At 39.1% G+C, this 26,336-nt stretch overlaps 1 protein-coding gene across 2 annotated transcripts; it reads left to right on the forward strand.

The window, feature by feature from the left end:
- The first annotated feature begins 1,052 nt into the window (after positions 1 to 1,052).
- LOC116252159 (U-box domain-containing protein 35-like) lies at positions 1,053 to 24,541 on the forward strand. Of its 2 annotated transcripts, none has more exons than XM_031626259.2 (10): positions 1,053 to 1,335; positions 2,059 to 2,287; positions 3,481 to 3,599; positions 5,671 to 5,792; positions 12,583 to 12,782; positions 20,916 to 21,232; positions 21,341 to 21,433; positions 21,866 to 22,279; positions 23,094 to 23,843; positions 24,058 to 24,541. In XM_031626259.2, the coding sequence occupies exons 2-10, from the start codon at positions 2,065 to 2,067 to the stop codon at positions 24,238 to 24,240; spliced, it is 2,421 nt and encodes an 806-aa protein (XP_031482119.1). In that variant the 5' UTR covers positions 1,053 to 1,335; positions 2,059 to 2,064; the 3' UTR covers positions 24,241 to 24,541. The 2 variants fall into 2 exon arrangements, with proteins under 2 accessions (XP_031482119.1, XP_031482120.1); XM_031626260.2 differs by having other exon boundaries at positions 1,326 to 1,335; positions 2,063 to 2,287.
- The last annotated feature ends 1,795 nt before the right edge of the window (positions 24,542 to 26,336 follow it).

Here is a 26,336-nt window from a genome sequence, read left to right on the forward strand (position 1 = left end):
GATCCCTTCACCCATAGCTTAAGTTAAATATATAAAAAGTTGGTGCGACTAGGAGTTGACAGTTTCTTTCAGAAATTATAAAACTTTAAATCCCCACAGTTAGGAATCTCATTTTCAAAGTGGATTCATCAGACTTTTAAAACTGAAAAATATTTGGTTCCTGATAGCTTTGGGTTTGAGATCATTGAAAATCTCATAAACTGAGGATATCAAAATCTTTTTTCTTCTTGTGGTGCTAAAATCCAATGTTTGTTGATACTGTTGCCTGTTGGTCCCATATAACACGGATAGTCTCAGATTTGAGATCTGATACTATCAAGAACCCAAAACATTGGAATTTTCAGACCCCGACAAATATTTTACTCTTATACATTTAAAAGTGCACCTTCTTAAAGAATCTTGAACTCTTAGTTCCATAACATCAACTTAGATTCCATTCCCTTTTCCAACGCTTTCTTTCTCCGTTGCTTTTGGTGCTTACGCTACTGTTACAAGAAAAGAATATTTTTCCGTTCCATCGTTGCTGCTTTTCACTATGTAAGTTTTAGTTCTAACTTATTCATTATTAAACAAATGTCTAAGACACACACACACACACACACACACACACACACACACACATATATATATATATATATATATATATATATATATATATATATAATATATATATGTAACAAAATAAATGTAGCCAACTATTAAGGATTGTAGGCAACTTGTTCGGCATTTGATTGTATCTGTTTTTATACATTTCCAACTTCATATTAGGAGGCATGCACACAATGTTATTGAAAAATTCTATCAAGAAAAAGAAAAAAGGAAAAACAATTACGGTTAAAAAAGAAGCTGTCAGCCTGACGCAAATAACTCTAGTTAAAAGTAAAAAGCTGATAAAATAAGAGGAATAGGTTTGTCAATCTTGAAAAGTCTGGTTGCAATTGTCAAATTCCTCTAAGTTGAAGGTGAAGTTGAAAATAACTTTTAAAATAAAAGCGCGAAAGACGCCGAACGCGGTTGTATGATATCTCTCTCCTCGGAGCCCCTCAGTTGACAACCACCTAATAAATGGCCATCAAGCGCAAGCTCTCAGACGAGGAGAGAGAGAGAGAGACAGAGAGACGATCGTGCTCGCCTCATCTTCAACACTATGAGTTTCAATTGCCTTGAAAAGGAAATGCTGGTCTGGGCTTTTGGTATGCTCGTTCGGACGGTCCATCGTTTCTTGACGGCCAGGATCAGCAGGTTCGGATCGGAAAGAGACAAGTTTCTTGCGTGGAAGGAAGAGTTTCTTCCCGCGATCGAATTTCTGTTCTTCATAGACACAAGAGATTGAGGGTAATGGATTCTTTTTGTTTCTCGATGCATGTTTCAAGCGAATTTACGGTTTCTGAACCAATGGTGGTTCGTGGGTTTCCGGGACTTTTTGTTTTCTCCGGTAATGATGGTTTCCGGGTAACATACTTTGCAATGGTGGTTTTATGGTACGTTCGTCTGCTCTGAGTTATCGGATCAGTTTTGAAGGGGTTTTGGGTGCTAAGAGACACGACCATTCTTCCCATGGACAGCGTCCTTTCTCTATTTTTTTCTGTTGGGATTAATGTTTGAGTTCAAGCATGTGATTTTTTCTTTTAGTTTCTTCATCGTTGATTCACGATATGCAATTTTACATGATCTCGTGAACCCAAGAATATGGGCTGAATTTTCTTTTTCTCTTTTTGGTTGATAGTGGTCTCTTAACTGGTTCTAGATGCGACAATAGAAAAAGAAAGTGAGTTTCTCGTGAACACTGTCTAGTTATCACTCGTACAACTGATCGTGGGCTAATCTGTCCATACCAGTTAAGAGAGTGAATCAGGTTTCAGATTTAGGCTCTAAACCAATTGGTAGATTGTACCAGAAAAATTGGTGAACACTATAGGCCTTGGATTCCCCTACAGTTTTTATCTGAGAGACCTATGGCCGTTGTGCTCCTGGGAGAAATGTATCCTCTCGGATTACCAAAATGATTTATCCTGTATCTATATTAATTTCCCTCTCGTTTTCTCTTTCCTGCCATAGGTAGGAATGTTCAAACTCTTCCGCTCAGAAGTGCCAAAGGAGACGTCTAATCTGGTGAAAGAGAAGTCTCCATCTGCTCCAACCACAACCATAGCTGTTGCTGCCAGCGGAAAGAAGGATAGCAAACTTGCTCTTAGATGGGCTTTGGAGAACTTCATTTCTGATGGTAGAAGAATTGTATTCAAGATCCTACATGTACGACCAAGAATTACAGCGGTTCCTAGCCTAAGTAAGCTGGTAGCCTTACTGGAGGGGTTTTCAGCCTTTAATCACGAGTGCCTTGTTTCAGACATAAATGAAACCATCAAACTGGTTATTTACTGTCATGGATATTAACGTAATGCTCATTCCATCATCGTACCTCTAGTTTCACCATTAATCAACTTCTTCTTTTTTTTTTTACTTGAACAGATTTTACCTGTGAAGATCCTGAAGAAGCATCTAATTGTGTAGATTTAGCTGGTTTAACTCTACATTTAAGTACTTGTTCAGATTATATTCCGATGCAACCTGCTGGGAGAGAGGGCTCCCATCCCATTTATTAAAAATGAATCCAAGTATTTTTCAGATTATATTGACTTTTTAACTAGGATACACGAGCTATGATTTTTGAGCTACTGATGCATTTGTAGGTCATGTAGCTCTACTTTGACTTCACAGAGATGTATTGAATGAATTGCAGCAGAGCCGCATATACTTTAACTTTTGGCAAATTGAAACTTGGAACAGAGGAACAAACGGCTAATTAATGGAAAAGAGACGTAAGAATACACATACGTACACAGTCACATACACACACACGACCCCAATAGAGACATGGACTGATGCATCAACTTTATCTATGAAAATGCGGTGTTGGCATTTCACGTTTTTTAGTATTTACAGGGATAGTTTAAGGGGCATTTAGATGACACCCTCACCGAACCCAAACCAAGTTTTTTGATGAGTTTTAAAAACATTGTTTTTTTATTTGGGCGACATACCCAAAACCTGGTTTTTGAATATCCTAAGGGAATCAGGTTTTTCAATCCCTTTGACAAAACCAGGTTTTGTCAAAACTGAGTATTCTTTAAACCCAGTTTTGATGGTACCCAAATGCTCCAAAAGCCTAGTTTTGGAGGCAAAAGCAGGTTTTGCATCCTAAATCAGGTTTTTGAGTCACTCAAACACCCCCTAAGAGAAAAACTAATAGGAGAAATGATGCCATTCAATCTTTCATCTGTCAGCAAAATGTAAGACACAATTCTGCATGAAGGCTTGCTCACATAGATACACAACAATTTGAAGGAAGATGAAAAATTTCTGAGTTGGTACCTTATCATGAAAAGATCATGAATATTTGCTTTCACTGAAGCTATCTTATATTCATTTGTGATATTGACATGCTTTTTCTATGTTATTAATCCTTCTCCATACATATAGTGGGACCGATTCCATTATCTACAGTTCGTGAGGATGTAGCTTCTGCATATATTGCAGAAGTCGAATCAAAGACAAACGAGATGCTTGCTCCCTACGAACGACTATGTGCCCAGAGGAAGGTTTCATTCTCTTTCCCTTTCTTATTCACCAAATGAATTCATCCACAACATATTAATTTGAATTTTGACATGTATTTGGTGCAAATTTTTTGCTGTTTCTTTGACATGCTTATGTGGCTGATATTATGAAAATATGGCGATATTGTTGCCTTTTTTTTTATCGATGTGAAATGTATTTAGTTGTACAAAATTTTGCTGTTCCTCTTTGATTCTTATGTTGCATTCTGAAAATATAGCTAGCGACGTTATTGCCATTTTCTATTTGGCCGATAATATTGTTAAAACACACAATGATATTTACAAAATGCCACTACAAATGAAACTTCTCGATATTATCCTGAGAGTCTGAGATGCACCTTAGACTTTAAAAAGTCCCTTTTCAGTTTTTTCATATCTTTAAGAAAGTAATTCCTTCTTCCTGTTTTTCTTATGTTTCAAAGGAGCTTTTATAATTGTGTCTTGATTTTTCAAAGAGGGATGGAAAACCAATTATTTCACAATTTTTAATCTTTTTAATAATTTTCAAGTTTTAAAATTTCTGAGATCCAATATTTCCTTGTGCAATCTTAAGAGGTACTCTGGGTAAGAACTTTGCTGCAAAATTTCTTAGAATAACATTGACAAGTGATGACCCTTGTAGCAATCATCTTCATGAAGTGTACAATGCTGCATGATAATGGAGTTTACATGCAAGTGCATATGCTTTTATGCACAAAGGCAATGTTGTAAAGTGTGTATCATAATCCATATTGGTCAGGCTAATAGATATGTCGTGTCGTAACATATTGCAACATATTGGAAATTTATTTTTTATTTCAAAAAAAATTAAAGTTAAGAAAAATTAGCAAATAATAGGAAAAATCAAGAAAAATGTATCTCTATAAAAAACGTCATACACAAATATAGGCTGATACAGATATGGCTTATGAACATTCATCAATTTAAGTATTTAACATAGCATAATCTAATCTTGTAAGTTATAACACATCAAAAAGTAAGTTTAAAGTATTATGCATCACAAGATGAAATTGTTCAATGCAAATACAAATGAAAATATCATCATGACCATTCATCATCTTCATCTTCATTCTCATTCTTATTGTCATTTGCATCTTCTTCTTTAAATTGAATATCCTCATGGACATATCCAGACCTTTTTTCAAATAGATGATCTGTCCCTCAAATCGGTGATTTTTCCTTAAAGCCAATAAGAATATCCCCTCCTTCAATTCCTAAAAATGTTTATGGATGAGGAGAGGAAAAAAACACAATTCTAAAAGGAGGGCCTCAGACTCCTATTTTCGTGTGTTGATCTTGTATTGTAGGATCCAGGGTGTATCATCCCATATCACACAATATGCGGTATGCATCATACAATACATAACATACACATAGGATAGACCACCTTTTAAGATATAGGTAGCATATCATATTATACTTCTTAATAGATACAATATGTATCATATGATGCGGCTCTGTATTGTAAGTTATGTATAACACTACATCTTGTATGCCCATGCATCCGATTTTCCATTTTATGTTGAGCTATTGTAAGGTCCACTCCTATCTTTTCCGCATGACCTGAAATTAAACCATAATAACTTGAATTGGTTGAAATCTTACTGTTAATGATACTCGTGCGTACTTTCAGTGAAATGACTTAAATCCTTGCTAGTGATCTTGTGGAAAAGTGGGCATGACCTTAAAGTTAATGTATTGAACCAAAGGGGTTGCAGAGTGTGCAGATTTATTTATTTAAACAACTTGTTCTCTTTCTCTCTCTCTCTCTCTCTCTCTCTCTCTCTCCACACATATAGACCCATTCAGATGCACACCCGTACATACATATAAATGTATATTTATATTCCAGTTGAAAGAGATGATTTTGAGCTAGGCTATCCATGTCAATGAGAAATCAATCTGCAAGCCGTTCTGTGACAACTTTCTGTAACTTCAGCCTCTGTTATATTCAGTGGGTTCTTTTCTTTATTTCCTCACTCACATTTCTCATTTATAAAGTGTGGCCTGTTGTTCATGGGCAAATTAATTTACAGGCGTGCTGGATATGTAGGTGGAAGCAGAGTTTTTGGTGATTGAAGCAGATAATGTAGTGGTTGCAATTTCTGCTGAAGTTGCTAAATCTGGAATTAATAAGCTTGTTTTAGGCTCTTCCCCCCATAATGCTCTCTCAAGGTATTTATCCCAAGGGCTTGTGCATATGTTGCATTTGTGCATGTGCTTTTAGGTGTATTCCTGTAGTACATGTCAAATAACAGTTAGTTATAAAAGTTGATTGCCTGCTCAGATTTGAGTGAGGCTAGAGGTGGACATGATTAATGGCATCTAATTTGTTTGAGGATGCTACCATCCTTCATATGGAAAGAAGGCAAAAGAGTAATTGAATAAATATCAGAAATAGTTCCGGACAAAAGCTGCGTGGGGGGTAGGCCCCAACTAATTTATTAGCAAAAAATAGGGCAATGTGTACTTTTTAAAAAGGATGCAACTAGAGGACTTCCCAGGAGGTCAAAGAAAAAGCGTTTTAAATTTTAATGCATGAAGAAGGAAAGGGCAGGAAGAAGCATTACAGGGTAGAGACCATGTATCTTGACCAATGAGGGTTCACAAGGTGGATCTTCACAGCTTGGACATAATGCACATTAATAGAGAGAAAAGCAAGAAGAATCAAGAGAAATGAAGGAGGTTTCAAGTGTCAACAGCTATTTTAATGTTTTAAGCACAGGCACAAATATCATTTACGGGTTTTAAACAACGATGTTTTTTTGGGGCATAATGCGACAGAATTGTTTTTCTCCAAGGAAAATCTTGGGGAATTTTAAAACAATTAAAGAATAAAAAACTTAAAGCTTAAAAGTAAAATGTGAAAATTAAAATGTGGCAGTAAAAAATATAAAAAAACATGAAAACATAAAAATAGGAAAAAATAGATGGAAAAAACCTAAGAAACCTAAAAAAATGCCCAATATGAAAAGAACGAAACAAAACATGTTTTTCATGTTTTTTTTGTTGTTGTTTGTTTCAAAAAGACTTGTGTTGCGAGAGAGAGAGAGAGAGGCGGCAAAAAGTTGAAGTTCATTACGTGACCCTAATCTCTATTAAGAGATTAGGGTTAGGGAAAATTACAAGAGAAGTCCACTAAAAATAACAAAACATTTAAAGAGATCCTCCCTAACTTCCTAATATTTCAGAAAACCCCTTTTTGTATCTTTAACACTCCCCCTCAAGCTGGAGCATATATATCAATCATGCTCAGCTTGTTACAACATCTCAGGAAATCGCCTATGGGAAGAGCTTTAGTGAGAATATCTGCTGCCTGATCTTCTGAGGAGACATGAATAGTGCTAACAATTCCTCCTTGAACTAAGTCCCGAATATAGTGGCAATCCACTTCAATGTGTTTAGTCCTCTCATGGAAGACATGATTGTTAGCGATATATGTAGCTGCCTTGTTGTCACAATACATCTTCATTGGGAGATTCACTGAGACACCCAACTCTACAAGTAGTGATCTAACCCACGACATTTCAACCGCAGTTTGAGCCATAGCCCTATATTCCGACTTAGCACTAGAACGAGCCACAACATTCTGCTTCTTGCTCCTCCAGGAAATAAGATTACCGCCCACAAAGACACAAAAACCGGTAGTAGACTTCATGTCATCTACAGATCCAGCATAATCAGCATCACTATACGCCTCGATGTCAACACATTCTCCTTTCTTGAACCATAGCCCCTTTCCCAGGGCTGATTTCAAGTATCTTACAATCATTAGAGCTGCATCCCAGTGAACTTTTCGGGGTTTTTCCATGAATTGGCTCAACTTATTCACAACAAAGCTAATGTCGGGACGAGTGACAGTCAAATATAACAGTTTCCCTATCAGAGATCTGTAAGATCTAGAGTCAAACGGCTCTGAGTCATCATCATGTATATGAATGCGAGGATTCATGGGAAGTGTGGCAGGTTTAGCCCCCAATAGTCCCGTTTCCTGCAGAAGATCAAGAACATATTTCATTTGAGACACTACAACTCCTTTATTACTACGAGCCACCTCAATACCAAGAAAATAACGAAGTTGTCCAAGGTCTTTCGTAACAAAGTGTTGCTGTAAAAACTCCTTTGTTTGAGCTATCTCTTGATCATTTTCCCCTGTAAGAACAATATCATCCACGTAGACAATCAATATCACAAGTCCTGCTGAGCCTCGCTTGATAAACAATGAGTGATCAAGCTGGGATCGGCGAAATCCACACTTAGATAACACTTCAGTAAGCTTTTGGAACCATGCACGGGGACTCTGTTTGAGTCCATAAATAGCCTTCTTTAACTTGCATACCTTGGAACACTCCCCTTGTCGCTCAAAACCAGGTGGTTGCTGCATATAAACGATTTCAGAAAGGTCTCCATACAGAAAGACATTTTTTACATCCAATTGAAAAAGAGGCCACTCTCGTTGGACATCAAGAGAGATAATCGAGCGAATAGTGCCCAACCGGGCCACAGGCGAAAAGGTCTCAAAGAAGTCAACACCATAAGTCTGAGTATACCCTTTTGCGACAAGACGGGCCTTGAACCTTTCAACTGACCCATCAGAATGATACTTGATGGTGAATACCCATCGTGAGCCAACCACATCACAGCGTGTTGGGGAGTCTACCAAATCCCAAGTCTCCCGAGAAAGAAGAGCATCCATTTCCTCCTGCATAGCTTGTCGCCAACGTGGATCTAACAGGGCGTGATGGTGCGAGGACGGGATAACATGACTAGATAGAGCTTGATCAAACTGTACTAAGCGTGTACTCAGATGAGCAGTAGAGACAGAATTAGATATAGGATGTAAGGTACACTGTCGCTTGCCCTTGCGAATAACAATAGGGAGATCTGCTGCAGAATAGTCATCACTTAAACCTGAGTCAGTCTTATCAGTAGAGCTTACCTCTTGAGACGATGCTGGTGGACGGTTGAGAGAGGGACCTAGACGACGAGTGTAAACCAACGGAGGCTCAAGAAAACGTTCATGTGACCTAGGTTGAGATGATGGAAATGACTCAAGTGACACTGGTGGAATAGGAAGAGGTATAGGTGCATGCATCTCAGATGAAGAGGGACTTGACGGAGGGAAATAAGGACGAGACTCAAAGAAGGTAACATCCGCACTGATAATGTCTTTCTTGGTCAAGGGATCAAAGCATTTGTATCCCTTTTGATTGGCTGAATAGCAAATAAAGATACATTTGATGGCTTGGGCAGCAAGTTTGCTTTTGTTCGGGGGTAGGATATGTGCAAAGCAAGTGCATCCAAAAACTTTGGGAGGTAAATGAAATAATGAACGCCCTGGATATAGAATTTGAATTGGAATACGGTCTTGAATGGAGGAAGAGGGTAATCTATTAATGAGGTAACACGCAGTAAGAATAACATCACCCCAAAAATAGGCAGGCATGTGAGAATGTAACATGAGGGTACGAGCTACGTTTAGGAGTTGCCGATGTTTGCGTTCGGCTACGCCATTCTGTTGGGACGTATGTGGACAAGTATATTGAGGTCGAATTCCATGGTCGGCATAAAACTGAAGTAGAATGGAAGACTTGAATTCAAGAGCATTATCAGTGCGAATATTTTTGACAATGAGTCCAAACTGAGTTTTTATTTCCTTGATAAATTACTTCAGATCTTTCCCTTAACAAGAAAACCCAACTGACTCTAGTAAAATCATCAACTAGAACAAGATGATATCGAAAACATGATCGAAAAGGAACCCGACTAGGACCCCATACATCCACATGAATGAGATCAAAAGGACTCTGACTCGAAGGAAAGCTGCTCCGTGTATGCTTGCCCAACTGGCAGGCATCACATAAGAAGGACTCTGATGCAGGAATATCTGGAAACATGCGACGAAGTTTTGGTACTGAAGGATGACCCAGTCTGAGATGCCATTGGAAGGGAGAAGGCTTGGAAGGGACTGAAGAAGCAGCAACATCAACTGGGATTGACAAAAAATAAAGGCCCTTACGCTCATGGCCGCCACCAATCATCTTCCCAGTTGGTAAGTCCTGAAAAGAACAAGAGTCAGATTCAAAAATGACTTTACATTGTAAGTCGATAGCTAGCTGTTTCACAAATATCAAATTAACAGGAAACTGAGGAGCATATAACACATGTGTAATAGTGCCTAAACGTGGAAGGTAAATATCACCGCTACCCAAAACAGGGGACAACTTGCCATCAGCCAGCTTAACATGCTGTGGTGTACAAAATCTGACAAATGATGAAAAATTTTGTGGTTGATTACAACAATGTCTAGAAGCGCCCGAGTCTATCATCCATGTCATACCTGGATCAGCAGTAGGAGCACCAACAGAGAAGCTGAATCTACAACAGCGGCATTGGTAGATGTAGAGGTAGATGTAGAGGCAGGCCTCTGAGCAAGAACACGATCATATTCATCCTTACTTAGGTTAAGAGAATATGACATAGATATAGAAGGATCAGTAGAAGACTCAACCATAGATATTGTTGCCTTTGAATGAGTTGCTTGGGATGAAGAAGGACCTCTGCTTGTGGTGATTCTACCTCCTCCACGTCCAGATGAAACATTAGACCTGAGGTGAGGATGTTTGTCCCAACAACGATACTCTAGATGACCAATTTTGCCACAATAAGAGCACTGAAATCTGCCACGTCCAGCACCACGGCCTGTACCACGTCCCCTAGTGCCTCCAAAAGAACTAGGGCCCCGTCCTCCTGATATCACAAGTGCAGAGACTGGTGTGTCATGCGTAGTCTGATAAAGAGTGGCTGCAAAACGACTCAGCCTATTATACGTGTCTGCTAAATCTGGAAGTTCACTGCCTGTTAGAATTTGAGACTTTGCCACAGAGTATTCTGAAGATAGGCCAGATAAAAACTTCGCCACCATACCAGTCTCAACGTGTGATGCATAACAATGCTGGCAAGGTGGATGAAGAGCCTTTAACCGTTCATATGCAGCAATCAAAGTAGCAAAATATTGGGATAGGTCCTGATCCCCTTGTCGAATGTTACATAACTCCTCTTCTAGTTGTAGGATTTTGATTACATTAGTGGCATGCGAGTATGTCTTTCTCAAGAAAGACCACATATCCTTGGCCTTGGTATAATCTGCAATAGTTGGGGCTATATGAGACTCCACACTATTCATAATCCAAGACATAACAATATAATTATCTTCATCCCACGCAGCATATATTCCTTTTTTCTCAATAGGTTCATCCTCCTCAAGAATATATTTCTTCCTATGACCAGCCACCGACATTATGAATACCCTAGACCATATTTCATAATTTGAGCCATTAAGTTTTATCGTGGTTCCATAAGAGAATGAATTCCCAACCATCTTGTAGTCAGTAGACCCTTCAGATTTACTGTTTTCAGCCATAGTAAATAAAGAAGACCAGATTGACGCAAACGTTTAAAGAAAGAGGGCTAGGAAATTACTGTCACTTCAGATCTGGTTCAGCCGATGACAAAAAAACAAGAATGAACTCCCAACGACTGAAGACTGCTGCCACTTATAACAGCAGCTAGTTCTCATAAAACTTCCTGTCCACGTGTCAAAGAAATCCACAAAATCAAACAAAAACTTGTACTAAGGATCAGCAGCAGTCTTCACGCAGCCTTACTTTACTGAATTTGTATCCACGATCTATAGAAAAATTCTGATCATATTAAAAAAACTGAATTTATAAGCAGCATATAGACTCCACAAAGCATCCACAACACCTCACGCAGCCTGACTTTACCGAAATTGTATTTACGATCATCACAAACCACAGCGTCACACGTCACGCTACATCCACAATAGTCTGCTTCATACGACCAATATGAGGATCTGATCACGCCTTCCACATAGGCGTGATCAGGTCCTCCTTCACACGGCACGCCCAACCCCTATTCCCTCACTGTCTCCTTATTGGGTGATAAGAGGGAATAAGGAGTAGCGATGACAAGAGAGAGGACGAAAAAGAAAGGAACTCACTTGGCTGTTCGCCGGAAAGATTGTCGCCGGAGAAGATGGTCGCCAGAGAAGGTCACCGGAAAGCGCACCCTGCCGTCGACACCCACACCCGCTCTGATACCATGTTGCGAGAGAGAGAGAGAGGCGGCAAAAAGTTGAAGTTCATTATGTGACCCTAATCTCTATTAAGAGATTAGGGTTAGGGAAAATTACAAGAGAAGTCCACTAAAAATAACAAAACATTTAAAGAGATCCTCCCTAACTTCCTAATATTTCAGAAAACCCCTTTTTGTATCTTTAACAACTTGTTTGTTACCCGTTTTTCTGCTGAATTATTTTTCATGTTTTTAACGTGTTTTTTGTGACTATGCTTTTAAATAGGAAACCAGAGGACCGAGCTGTTGGTTCCTTTACATGTTTAGTGTTCACATTTACTAATAAAACTCGGTGTCACTGTCAAAAAACTGTTCATGTCTGAGGAACTTCAGATACCACTATGTTATTTGATTACTGATCAACAGCTGGAGATCCAAGACTTATAAATTATTAACAGCTGGAGATCCTTGACTTTATAAATTATCTGCTATGAAATCCCAACATTAATATATCTAGAATCATGGGTTTGTATTAGCAGAGAAATCATAGAACGTTTTTTCTAAGAAAATGGTTGTGGCCTGAAAGAGACAGTGCAGGCTAGTTTGGTCAAGCTATAACTATTCTCCACCTGACTGCATTGTGGCTACACTTTACATTTGCATATTGCAATTTTCAAGTCTCTGTAATGTAAGCACGATCTGTTTTTCAGTTTTTACAGTTTAAAACTTTTAGCTGGGTGCCAAACATAAAGTAATATATCATCCTTAATTTCTATATTTGTCTTCTATGCACCAGCCGTACATTTTTTCAGCAGGGCATGTTATTGATCTTAGTCATAAACCAAAAACCTGTAATTTTTACTTGAAGGAAATTCATTGAAAGTGAAGTACCCACAACAGATTTGGATTGGGAGCCACACTTCTGCTTTGTCTATTTTGTATCAAAAGGAAAGCTGTTGAAAGTGCAGACAGCTAGTCTACCAATAAATAAAGTTGCTGAATTTGATAAAGATCGGCCAAGTGTCTCCTTCAACAGTTTCTCTGGTTATGCTTCTGCCGCACAGACAGGTAACCTTGTTTGCATGAATGTACGAATGTGTAGATTGGCCCTACATAAATTAGAATAAAAGTCTTAAATACAGTTTTTTTGGTTTCTTTTCTTGCTTCCTTTAATTGGTAATGTTCTCCTGGTTCTTTTTTTTTAATACTGCAATTTGATGTCACACTGAGAGACCATAACTATTCTTTATTGGGGATTTGTTGGTCTGCACATGATTCAGTCGCTTTTGTTTATCCAATAGCACATGCTTGTGGTGTTACACATATACATATTTACTCTCTCTCCGCACACACACACTCACACACACACACACATAGAATTTTAGTAGTTTCTTTTCTTGAATTCTTGGTACTACACATGTGACTGCTCAAGTCGCATTCTCTCTTGCTTTTAAGTGACATCTAGTGCTAGCTTAGATTTGTGAAACTGGGTTAAAAATTCCATCCACATAGCTCATGGTGCGCTTCCATCTTTGTTGACAGTGAATTTTGGCAATACCTTGAGAATTTAGCCTAACACTGAAGATTATTGGAGAATTTCATAGACTTATAAAGAGGGTTGTTTAAATAATTGATTGCCCTAGTCCTTAACCTTTTCAATGCTGGAACCCAAGCTACTAGGGGATGAGTTGAGATCTGCCAAAGTAGGAGCATGAACCTAGTGTGGGATGGGTTGGGTTGTTACAATTAGTATCAGGGCACAATTACAATTGGCATCAGAGTACAGTTCAATACTTGTACCTACGGTCCAACATGATGGATATGTGTGCGTTAAGGGGGATAGATTGTAACCCTTCAATAGTTTAGTTGTCAAGGATTTATAAAAGAAGTTAAGTAATTGATTGTCTTGATTCCTAGCTTTTCTGAGGCTGAAAACAGAGCTGCTAAGGGATTAGGTTGGGATCTGTCAAACTAGAAGCTCATGCTCAATGTGGAAGTGGGTCAAGTTGTTACAATTCCAATTTTGCAAAGAGTTTAGGGTGCAGGAGGCAGAGAAATAAAAAATTTTAGATATCTTTCATGTTTGTTTTTGTCCCAGATGTTGGAATTGGTCAGGCATGGAATCAAACTTCATAGAGCATTTGGTTGTGATTGAGAATGTTAAGGCAATCTTCCTTGTATTTCCTCTTCCTAATATGTTGGTTTTGACTTGTAGAAAAGAACATGGACATGGCTGTGTTAAACGATGTCTACAGTTTTGAATGTAATTAAGTTATTAAACAATGAATATCTTCATCATATTGCTAATCACAGTCACAAAAAAAGTGTTTTTTCGAAAACAATGAGAAAAAAACACGATAAATAAAATTGCCGTTTAAAACTAAAAAAACGTTAAAAACAAACAAAACACGTTTTTTTTCATTTTTTTCATTTTTTAATGCCACATAATTTTTTTCATTTTCTGTTTTTTATTTTTTGCAAATGTACTTGTTTTTTTATGTTTATGTTATTTTTTGTCACTTATTTTATTTTCCCTCATTTTTAGTTTTTTTTTAATTTTTAAAAAATTAGCATATTTTTCTCATTTATCCCCCTTTTTTCCAAGCTCCCTGTACTATATCTGAAAAAACATCGCCGTTTAAAACTCTGAAACGTTATTTGTGACTGTTCTGCTAATCATGATGAGCAGGAATCAAATGTTATGTTAAAAGTTTTATTTTTATTAGGTAAATGTCACTGTTTAATTGCATATATGTATTAAACATCAAAAATATGAAAAATGGAAGTTTTTTTTTTTGAGATATACGATGATAAAATATGATATTTCCACTTCTTTTCTGAACATGTGCAATTTCTCAGTATTATATTGGCTTTTAGAAAGGTCTTGAAATAAAGAAGCATGTCAAGACAACAATTTTAAATTTATCATATCTTTTTCGTGTTTTTTTGTGGCAATGATTTTAAAATTTTAATGCATATGAGTGACAGGAAACGAGAAAAGAATGGGGCATCACCAAGATAATGCCAACTAAAAACAAGCTTCATGAGACAGTATTCGTATCTTGGAAGGGAAAAATGCAGGTTCATCCTCAAAAAATAAGAATATGGCACTTTTGATAAAATGAGAAATTTACATGGAAAGGATTCTACAAGTTGTTGAGAAGTAAAAGCGTAAAGAACAACTGATGTAACGTGGAAAACCCTCAACAAGAGGGAGAAAAAACCACGGGTGAGGAGGTCGGTGCCCACTAGCAGCCAGACACACTCTCTCTTAATTCTTCATTAACCTTCAAGATTAGGGTTTACAATGGTATAAGTATGCCCAAACAAGGACATAATGGATCGGGTCCAGACCCGGACCCATACATCAAGATCCGTCAACACTCTCCCTCAAGTTGGGCATACATATCAAACATGCCCAACCTGGATACATTTCTCTCAAATGGAGTTACATGTAAAGCTTTAGTTAGAATATCAACAGTTTGGTCTTCAGACTTCATGTATGGTAATGTTAATTCCCTGACATCAATTTTTTCTCTGATAAAGTGACGGCCAATCTCAACATGCTTTGTTCGATCATGGAGCACTGGATTGTTAGCCAAGTTAATAGCAGACTTGTTGTCACAATACATCCTCTTAGGCCCTTCAATCTCTATCCCAATATCAGTAAGCAAGATCTTTAGCCACAACAACTCTGATACTCCAGTAGCAACTGCCCTATATTTAGCCTCTGCACTTGAGCGGGAGCAAACATCTTGTCTCTTGCTTCTCCAAACAACTAGATTTCCTCCCAAGTAAACGCAGTACCCTGACGTAGATCTTCTGGTGTCAACACAGCCTGCCCAGTCTGCATCAGAATACCCTTCAATTTCTATAGATCTCTGTTTCACATATAGAAGTCCCTTGCCAAGATTCTTCTTCAAGTAGCACATGATTCTATCTACAACTTTCAAGTGCACTTCCGTAAGTGCATGCATAAACTGGCTCATCACATTTACAGCAAAGGTGATATCTGGTCTAGTCAGAGTGAGGTATATCAATTTACCAACTAGCCGTTGATATCTCTCTTTAGCTTCTTCACACAAAAGTTCTCCATCCTTGCTACCGAGTTTGTGCCCAGCATCCAGAGGAGTAGACGCTGGTCTGCATCCCAGTTTTCCTATCTCCTTTAGTAAATCCAAGGTATACTTCCTTTGATTAAGCACAAGAGTTGTACCTGATCTGGCAATTTCAATACCAAGGAAATACTTCAGCTTGCCAAGATCCTTGAGATCAAATTCAGCCGATAGTAAACCCTTTAATCTTGCTATCTCTTTTTCATCATCACCTGTAACAATCATATCATCAACATAAACCAGCATAAACCAGCAGTAGAGTAACTTTACCCTCTATCCTCTTCACAAAGAAAGTATGATCTCCATTTCCTTGTTTGTAACCATGCTTCTTCATAACAAGTCTGAGACGTTCAAATCATGCTCGGGGAGACTGTTTGAGCCCATACAAAGCCTTCTTCAGTTTACAACATTTTTCAAGTTTCTCAAAACCCAGGGGCATACACATATATACTTCCTCTTCGAGATCTCCGTTGAGAAAGACATTTTTAACATCGAGTTGGCACATCTCCCAACCCTTCAGTACTGCCAAAGAAATAATAACTCTAACAGTCTTCATCTTCGCAACTAGGGCAAACGTCTTTAAGTAGTCGATCCCATATTTCTGACTGAACCCCTTGGCCACCAGACGTGCTTTGAACCTCTCAATGTTCCCATCTGGTTTGTACTTAATGGTGTAGACCCACTATGACCCCACCAAATGAGCCGCTTCAGGAATCTCTACCACCTCCCATGTCTGATTTTTGTCTAAGGCCTCCATCTCTTCTTGCATGGCATGAGTCCACTTGGGGTCACTCTGAGCCTCTGTAACACTCCTGGGAATCATAGCCACAAACAAGGATGATACAAAACATTTGTAGTCAGTGCTCAATCTAGAATAAGATGCAAAGTTACCAATAGGGTGTTGGGTACATGACCTGACACCCTTTCTCAGGGCAATGGGAAGATCCTCCTTTTCATTTTCTGTCTGACTCCCTCTCTCAACAGGTTGCTTCTGAACACGACTTGGGTCATCCAAGGAAGAAGTAGAATTGGGATTCAGAGTAGGCTTCTCACTATCAATCACCTTGTCAGTACAAACTCTCCTCCTAGAATACACCTGCCCGAACAAATGATTGCATTCTTTCTCTGTCTCCATAGGACACTCTCTCTTCTCCCCCTGTTCATGTACCTCAATAGACGTCCCATCTCCTTCTTTTCCAAGCACATCGACGGATGGATTCTCTTCACGCCTGTAATCCAGAAAATCTGTAAACTGAATGTCCTGACTTGAAGAATACTCTTCCTTAGACATTGACTTCTCCCCCTGAAGAGAATTCTCACCAAAATAAGAGACATGTTCCAAGAATGTGACATCCTTGGTAACGTGAACACGACCAGTGGTGGGATCTAGACATTTATACCCCTTTTGAGTAGGAGAATACCCAAGAAATATTCCCTTAATTGATTTGGGGTCAAGTTTTTTTTACATGCGGGCTGTGATTATGAATGAAACACACACATCCAAAGACTCGAGGAGGGAGGTAGAAAGGTCGGCTACTCCCTGGAAGCATGGAGTAAGGTGTACGACCATTTAGCACTCTACTAGGCATGCGATTAATCAAATAGGCACTAGTAATGACTGCATCTCCCCAATAATATTTTGGAAGATTCCTTTGAAATAGTAAAACTCTGGTGGCATTTAGTAACTGACGGTTTTTTCTCTCAGCAACTCCATTTTGAGGAGGAGTATAACTACAAGACGTCTCATGAACAATCCCCCTCTTTCGAAGGAATTCCTCGACAGTGAGACACATATACTCACGAGCATTATCCGACCGGAATGTCTTGACAGACTCACCATACTGGTTTTCCACTAGGAGGATGAAGGTTTCTATAATATGAGGCACTTCGCTACGGTCTTTCAACAGATAAACAAAAGTACATCTGGAATAGTCATCTATGAAAGTCATAAAATACTGAAAACCACCACGAGAATGAATACCTGAAGGCCCCCACACATCAGAATGAATCAAGGAGAAAGCTTTATTAGCACGACTATTTGAAATTGGATACGAAGCTCTAACATGCTTCGCAAACTGACACACATCACAAGATAACATGGAAATGTTTAAACTGGAACATAATTCAGGGAACAATTGTTTCAAAATTCCAAAAGGGAGATGACCAAGGCGTTCATGCCAATATAAAAACAACTGACGACACTCTTCCTTTTTTTTCTCAGTCCTGCTGACTGCTGACATAAGGGTTGTGGCAACGCGTATAGGAAACTGATATAACCCATCAGACACCAAACCAATCCCAATCTTCTTCCCTGTCACCAAGTCCGGCAAAACACAACGTTTTTCAGAAAATATAAGTTCACAGTTGAGTTCCTTGGTAATCTTGCTCACAGATAAAAGATTTAAGGGAAGATGGGGAACATGCAATGCACCATGCACTAAAAAATTGTTCAACAAAGAGAGACTCCCTTTCCTTGCCACAGAGGTAAAGGAGCCATCGGCAAGGGACACACGTTCCTTCCCCGATGATAGCTTGTAGACATGAAAGAGTTTGGGGTTGCCAGTCATGTGATGAGTGGCACCGCTATCCACAATCCACTCTCCCATGCATGAAGTACCTTGTTCACCTGAAACAGCCAGTGCCTGATTGAGATTCACCTCATCTAACGTGTTTGCCTGACCAACATCAATCTGGCTCAAATATGCGCGTAACTCACGAATCTGTTCTGCAGAAATAGAAACTTTTCCATCACTAGAATTCGTTGCATTCGACATAGGCTTCTTCCCACTAGAAGGCCGCCCCCTACTATTCTTCTTCTCTGGATGCATGTCCCAACAAAAGTCCATAGTATGACCAAGTTTCTTGCAGTGAGTACATTTACGGGAAGAATGGGTAGTTCCCACAGAGACACGGCTAACGAAGGCAGACCGTTCATTGTGAGACATGGGATCCTCCTTTCTCCCACTTGTGATCAGTCTCCTCTGCTCTTCAGCTTCAACCCGAGAATAAACATCTTCAATACTGAAGGATTCCTCAGAGTTAAGAATCTGACTCCTTATATTTTCAAACTCATCGTTCAGTCCAGCTAAGAAAAGGAATACCCTATTCTCCCACTCCTTGGCCATATCCTGCATCTGGTCTTGAGGAGAACTCCATGTAAGATCAGAATGGTAGTCAAGATCCTCCCACTTAGATTTTAATGCTGCGTAGAAATCTGCGATCGAGAGATCCCCTTGTCGCAGAGCATACACGTCCTTCATTAGTTGATATACACAAACCTTTCTTTTCTTTTGACCATACATCTGCTCCAAAATAATCCACATATCCCTCACAGTCTTCTTACGAAGAATAAGGGGTTGAATATCTGAAGACACTGAATTAACAATCCAAGTTTTTACCTGGTTGTCCTCAAGAAACCATGTATCCCAAGCCATACTATCCACAACAGGTTCGACCTTTCTACCATTCACATAGGCAATTCGTCCGCGACCAGCGATCCCCATAGTGATTGCAGCAGACTATCGTAGATAATTCTCCTTGGTAAGGCGAATAGTGGTGACTTGAACGGGAACATTCTCAATTCTATAAGCCCCAATTTCAGATTGATCAGTGTTGACGGTGGACGAGGAAGATGCTGCCATAATTAGAGACCAGCCCTACAAAGAGAGCAAAAAAAGGAACAACAACAGCGAGCAGTGGCAGAACACCAACAACAAACAATGCTGGACAGCAACAGCACACCGTGAGTGACTAAACGCAGGGCAGCGATCCAGAAGCGGAAGGACACCAGAGCTCACGGCAGTATGCAAGGCAGAGTCGGGCAGCCAGGGCAGATGGAGAAGGGAGAAGACGATGGGAGTCGAGAAGAGAAGCAGTGGACAGATAGACAGAAGCAGCAGGGAGCTACTGCGAGTAAGCGGCAGGAACACCACGATGAAGGTAGCAGACGATGCAGAGGGGAACGCCAGACCCTCACGGCGGTAGAGACACAACGGTAGAAAAAGGGGCGGAACCAGGTCGCTGGAAGATGCAGAGGAGAGACGCCGGGAACCTCACGGCGGCAGAAGCAGGGCGATGCTTGACGGGGCGTCGGGGGCATCAGGCGACGCTGGGCGAGGCGTCGGGCGCAGGAAGGAACCCATCAGAGTCGGGTGATGAACAGTACCTGGCGATGAACAGTGCCGGGCGATGAACAGTGTTGGGCGATGAACAGTGCCAGGAACAGTCCTCCTCCAACACGAACACAAGCAAAAGACAAACCAGTAACACCAGAACTTCACAACTCTGATACCATGTTGAGAAGTAAAAGCGTAAAGAACAACTGATGTAACGTGGAAAACTCTCAACAAGAGGGAGAAAAAACCACGGGTGAGGAGGTCGGTGCCCACTAGTAGCCAGACACTCTCTCTCTCTTAATTCTTCATTAACCTTCAAGATTAGGGTTTACAATGATATAAGTATGCCCAAACAAGGACATAATGGATCGAGTCCAGACTCGGACCCATACATCAAGATCCGTCAACACAAGTTATATTGAAATGACCTGATGGAAGGGGTATTGAAGCTCTTCCAGTTACAGCGCCGATTTTTTTTGAAGACATAATATTACCCTGTCACATTCACTTTACTTTGTGTGTGCTTCCTGCATCAACGTGACTCAGTTCTCAGGCACCATTAAGATACTTCCCAATGTCAATAGCCTTCATCAGCATCAACATGTGTTCATTGATTTTATCCGTTCCTGTTTCTGACTGTGATTGCTTAACTTGCATGTTTGTGTTCTTTTCTTTCCAAACTTTGTTATGAACTTTGGTATTGCGTTTGATTGCTGTACAATGTTTTCCAGTTATGACCATCTATTACTGCTCAGAAGCTTCCAGTTGAGCTTGCCTTCATGCTTTACTGAGCATTGTGCATATGGCATATCTCTACATCCTATATTTGAGAAAGGATGTACTATCCCAGGCAGGCAGGCATATCCCACATCTGCATACTGTTGTCATAGATGCAGTTGCACCTTTTTTTTTTGCAGGAACATTTTGACATCTCTATAATAGTTTATATGTGTGAATTATTACGACACCAGGTTATTCAGATGCAGTCCTATCCAAATCTCAGTTGCATGCTCAATCTTTAGTGGATCAGCGATATAAGGCTCTTTTGACTGTGAATCAATATAATAACAGTGGGATAGCTAGCGCCATTCATATGGCCCATTCTAGGACCTCACAAATCCATGATGAGGGGACATTTGCCTCTACTGGTTCTGCTCATGCAGAAGTGCATGAGGAGAGCAGTGGGGCATCCGATAAAAAAAATTGCCAAGCAAGTAACCATTCTGGGGCTCCCAGTCAGACTTCTTTATCAGATGGCCCAACAGATTCATCATTCTCAAACAACGAGGTGGTAATCCCTGCATGTCAAGACAAAAATAAGTTCCTTACTATGCATGTTCTTTAGGATGTAATCTGTAATTGGTGGCATGTAATGAATCTGTAATGTCCTTTGCAGATAAGTGGTGAGCTGGAAAAAATAAGGTTTGAGCTTCATCATGTCCAAGAAATGTTTAAGCTGGTCCAGGAGCAATCTGATACTTCCAGCAAGGTAATCCGAATTGCATTATTAAAGATGTTTTCCCTAATGTATTCAGTTTATTTGTTGGACATTCTTTGTTGCAAACCACATTCTAGATCTCTGAATTTCTTCCAACAAACGTTTATGACAATAAAAATGCAAAATGTCTAGTTTACGAAGCTGATAGATGTTCACATATGCAAAAACTTTCTATTGAACCTAATGCACATGAGTTCTTCTATTTATGGATGTGTAGTGTATTTCCTATGCTCAACCTTGTATTTGGGGGTATCAACTCATTTGTATTATGGTTATGACAAAGGCAACTGAAAGTTGTTTATCATGTGTATTTCTGACCTTTATCTTGTGGGGTGGTCCCTCATGAGCCTATTTCCACAGCATTTATTTCTGGCCCCTGCAACTTATTTTCACTTATCTTCTGTACCGGTTGCTTTTACTTAGATATCTGAGCTCAGCAATCACAAAGATGAGCTTGAATTGGTGACTACAGAAGATAAAGCTAGAGAACTTCTAAAATATGAGAAGAAAAAACATGAAGCTGCTGACGAGGAAGCTGAATTTGTGAAGGTATGCTTAGAAAGCGAGCTCGTTCCGAAGAAAGAGGCTGTAGTTATAGCATCATACAAAGCCAAGGAGAAACATAAGCTGGAAAATGCATGTGCTTACTTGGATAACCAGTTTGAGAAATTTGGATGGGAAGAAATAAGTTCCGCAACTTCGTCATTCTCCGACACACTTAGGGTTGGAGAGGGGGCCTTTGGATCTGTTTACAAGTGCACTTTGCGTCATATCACAGTGGCTGTGAAAGTGTTGAAAGCAATTGGCATCCAGAAAGACAAGCAATTCCTACGTGAGGTATGATTATGACATTCCAAGTAGTGAGCAGATTGTGACTTTTAAACATAGTCACAAAAAATTTTCTCAGGTTTTAAACGGTGAGGTTATTCTCGGATATAATACGCTAAGCTTGAAAAAAAAGGAAAAAATATGGTAACCTTTTAAATTTTTTAAAAACTAAAAATGAGGAAAAAATAAAATAACTGAGAAATTGATAATACGAATATAAAAAAATAAGTAGATTTGTAACAAATAAAAATTAGAAAATGAAAAAAAAAACCGTCTTGCTTTCAAAAAATGAATAAAAGGAAACAAAACGCTAAAAAATGCGTTTTTTGTGACTATTTTGAGTTTTAAAGCTGCTGGGAAGAAAAGGGAAAATGATACTAATGATTATGATAACCAAATATGAAATAATCAATAATAATTCGAATTATAATAACAATAGTAATAAGAATGAGATCAGACATGCTATCTAGCAGCTGGCTGATTTCATTTTTAAGAGCAGCCACTAATTCAGTTAATTCAACATGTTTCTCTTGGTGACCGCATGGCATCCTGCCATGTCACACCAACTCAAACTAAACCTGATGTGGGTTCAGTAATCCCACAAGGGAGTCCACAGCTTTGACAGTGGAGCACTGTCAATCACGAAGAACCTCACCTTCTTGGGAAATTCATTTCAGAAATCTCATGTTTTGGGCCTAGTGCCTAACTTTTGGTTAGTCATTGGGAATTTCCCATTTGTTTATTTAGGGAAATTTAGAAGTGAATTTTATTTATGAAAAGGAATCTGAGTTTTTCCTGAAATACAGTTTTGTGGATGTTTCAGCTTGAGATACTGAACAGAATCCGGCATCCCCATTTGCTGATGCTTATTGGTGCCTGTCCTGAGCATGGTTGCTTGGTTTATGAGTATATGGAAAATGGCAGCTTGGATGACAGACTACGCAGAAAAAATGATACTCCACCAATTTCATGGTTTGATCGTTTTCGAATAGCTTGGGAGGTGGCCTCTGCCCTACTTTTTTTGCATAGTTCAAAGCCACGTCCAGTGGTTCATCGTGATCTAAAACCTGCAAACATTCTGCTCGATCACAACTTTGTTAGTAAGATTGGAGACGTGGGTCTCTGTACGCTCATTCCAACAGATCATTCCACCATGGCTACGGTCTACAAAAATACTGGACTTGTTGGCACTTTTTGTTATGTTGATCCAGAGTATCAAAGAACTGGTCTAGTCTCCCCTAAGTCAGATGTATTTGCCTTTGGCATTGTTGTTTTGCAATTGTTGACTGGGCGGCCTCCAATGGGGCTGGCCCACTTTGTCGAGAAGGCAATAGAAGAAGACCGCCTGGAAGAAATTTTGGATGCGAGTGCAGGGACATGGCCCATTAAAGAATCCAAGGAGCTGGCATATCTGGGGCTGCGCTGTGCTGAATTCAGACATAAGGATCGGCCAGATTTAAAGGAAGATATTCTTCCTGTGCTGATGAAATTGAAGGAGTTCGCTGATGGAGAGAAATCCTCAAATCCCAACGCACTTGGTCCTCCAAGTCATTTCCTGTGTCCCATACTTCAGGTTAGAGCCTTCCTCTTGCTATCGCTGGTTCGGTTTCAACGTCTTTATCATTTGTTTGTTCAAAATGCACCAGTTGATTGTGCATTTTTGGTGTATGGACACATGAATATGCATGTGCGTGTAACCATGAACATGCTTCGATGAGTTTCCTCGGTTTCCTTTTTTCTCTTTCGCATCATCTTCATAAAACATAAAATTTTGATGTTGAATGCAGGATGTAATGGAAGACCCATGGGTTGCACCGGATGGCTACACATATGAGCGGAGAGCCATAGAGAGATGGCTTAGCAACCAAGACACATCACCAATGACAAATTTGCCGTTGCCGAATAAGAATCTCGTTCCTAACCGTGCTCTCTCTTCTGCAATTTCAGAGTGGAAGTCCAGAAACCATTGACACCTTTCATTTCATAACATACGAAAAATGACGCCCATTCGACTTCGCAAATATTCATATGTTGAAGTGTCTCACGGAGGGGCAGCAAAGGACCCCCATCTCTATCATCGGGTTCTCATCACCCTGGCAGTTTTACCTTTGAGGTTGTTTTTCTTTTTATTTGTGGGTTTTTGTTTACCTGGCTATGTTCATGCATTTTTTCCGCGACTTTGTCAATGGCTTGGTATGGAACAACTGTTATCATTTTTCGTGTGTAACTGAATCTTTCACTTCTGATTTTACTTGAATTTCTCCCATTTTCTCTTGGTCTTCTTCACTGTTTCTCTACTTTTTCTTTTTTACCTGGTTCTTTAAGAGATGCTATTGATATGCCTCCTGTATCAACAAACAGACCATGTTCTTTCCACATTTACAAGTGCGTTGCTTACGGATTCCGTGTTTTTTTTTTCCGAGAAACAGAAAAAGTGGGATGTTAAAAATGCAAAAAAAATCTTTGGGTTCAGTTAGATATTTGAGGTCAATGTAGACCAACATCCAGATTGCGAGAGAGACTTGGGTATCATGGCATTCCATTTACAATGATGTAATGCTATAATAAGAATGCCATAATAAACAACCTGATCTGCTCAAAATTCCATTAACTATGGTGGTTACACATCAGCTTTCAAATACTTATATGAAAGAGTGTTTGAATCCGAATTTATTAGCTTTGATTGATAAGGGAATTAGATAAGCATTCAAGTCTCAAATGCAAATCAAAATCTAAGCCACAAGCATTTAGTTTCACATGCAGAGAATCAGTGTTCTTGTTTGCAAAACTGACCCAATCGTAACTGGAATTTAAATTACAAAAACCTTGGCGTGGTCTAAGCTCATTTCGTATGTAATATTTTAAAAAGCAGACTTGACTTTTATAATTCACCTAAATTTTTCAAAAACTTGAAGAACAAGCTTAAGTTTTGAAAAAATTTCATAAACCTGATTAAAAATTTTTAAAAAAGTTCCAAACTACACGTAATGTTGATATATTGACAAAAATATGCTTTGTAGATGGTAACTTGACAATCTCTTAACTGCTGCCCGACTACGGAAACACATTTGAGTTAAGACAGCGTGCTTTTGAGAAAAATTCCCCCCTGATCTGGTATAAATTATCTGCTTCAGCTTAAACACATTGAAATTCAGGTGCCTATTCGTGAATCTCTCCAACTGCTGGCCGTTGGCACCTCCGAAATCCAATATCACATAGCTTTAATTTGGCGACCAAAATGGATTCGTTCTTTCAAAATTAGGTAGATGGGCATCCCAGTTAGAAGCTAAACTAACTATCAGCAGTCAATCGTGTCGTAAAACAATATAAAACTCAAAACTCTCCATTGGTCCATTCAAAAGAAAACAAAAGAAAATCCAGGAGTTCAGGAGAAAGCAAGAAGGAAAAGTACAAGAGTAAAGATTAGGGATAGGGATCTAAATGATTCATACTCCTTTCAGACTTAGGGATGATGATGGATTTGATTGGAATTGGTTGTACCCCTTACCATATCTGATTTATTAGATGTTCAGATTCAAATATGAATAAAGAAATGTGTTTACAGTATCTAAAACTGATTTTTAAATTACAAGATAAGTCCGATCCAGACCCCGACTTTTATTTTTACATCCAAATCCGAACTACACTACATATGTTAAAGAACCAATTTTCGAAATGTACAGATCTTGGATATAGGATAACAGTTTGAAACTAAATCTGAAGCCGATCAAATATTTATGTAAAACTGGATCAAATATCCGACGTTTTTGAAAGAAGTCCGTTGGATATCCTATCCAATTATGATAAATGACATCCCCATTCAGACCTACGCTTTCCTTGAGTCCTGATGTGATTTCGTAAGTCAGATTTGATTTTTGGATTAGAACTGGCGGGGTTCAGATTAAGCAACTTCTGCAGAAATTGCAGCCACTATATCTTCTGCTTCAATCCCAATACCTCTGCTTCTACTTACATTTGCAACACAAACATTTTAGAAAGTCGGTAGAGACACTTTTATGTACCTTCATGACATAACGATCATTAAAAAACAAGAGAATTAAGACCC

The sequence above is a fragment of the Nymphaea colorata genome, chromosome 4 (genome assembly GCF_008831285.2).
Source record: "Nymphaea colorata isolate Beijing-Zhang1983 chromosome 4, ASM883128v2, whole genome shotgun sequence".
Taxonomy (NCBI): domain Eukaryota; kingdom Viridiplantae; phylum Streptophyta; class Magnoliopsida; order Nymphaeales; family Nymphaeaceae; genus Nymphaea; species Nymphaea colorata.

Coding starts and splice junctions, on each gene's coding strand:
- LOC116252159 (XM_031626259.2), top strand. CDS start 2,065: ATGTTCAAACTCTTCCGCTCAGAAGTGCCAAAGGAGACGTCTAATCTG. Junction 12,783..20,915: donor TGCTTCTGCCGCACAGACAG/GTAACCTTGTTT, acceptor TTACGACACCAG/GTTATTCAGATGCAGTCCTA. Junction 21,233..21,340: donor CATCATTCTCAAACAACGAG/GTGGTAATCCCT, acceptor TGTCCTTTGCAG/ATAAGTGGTGAGCTGGAAAA.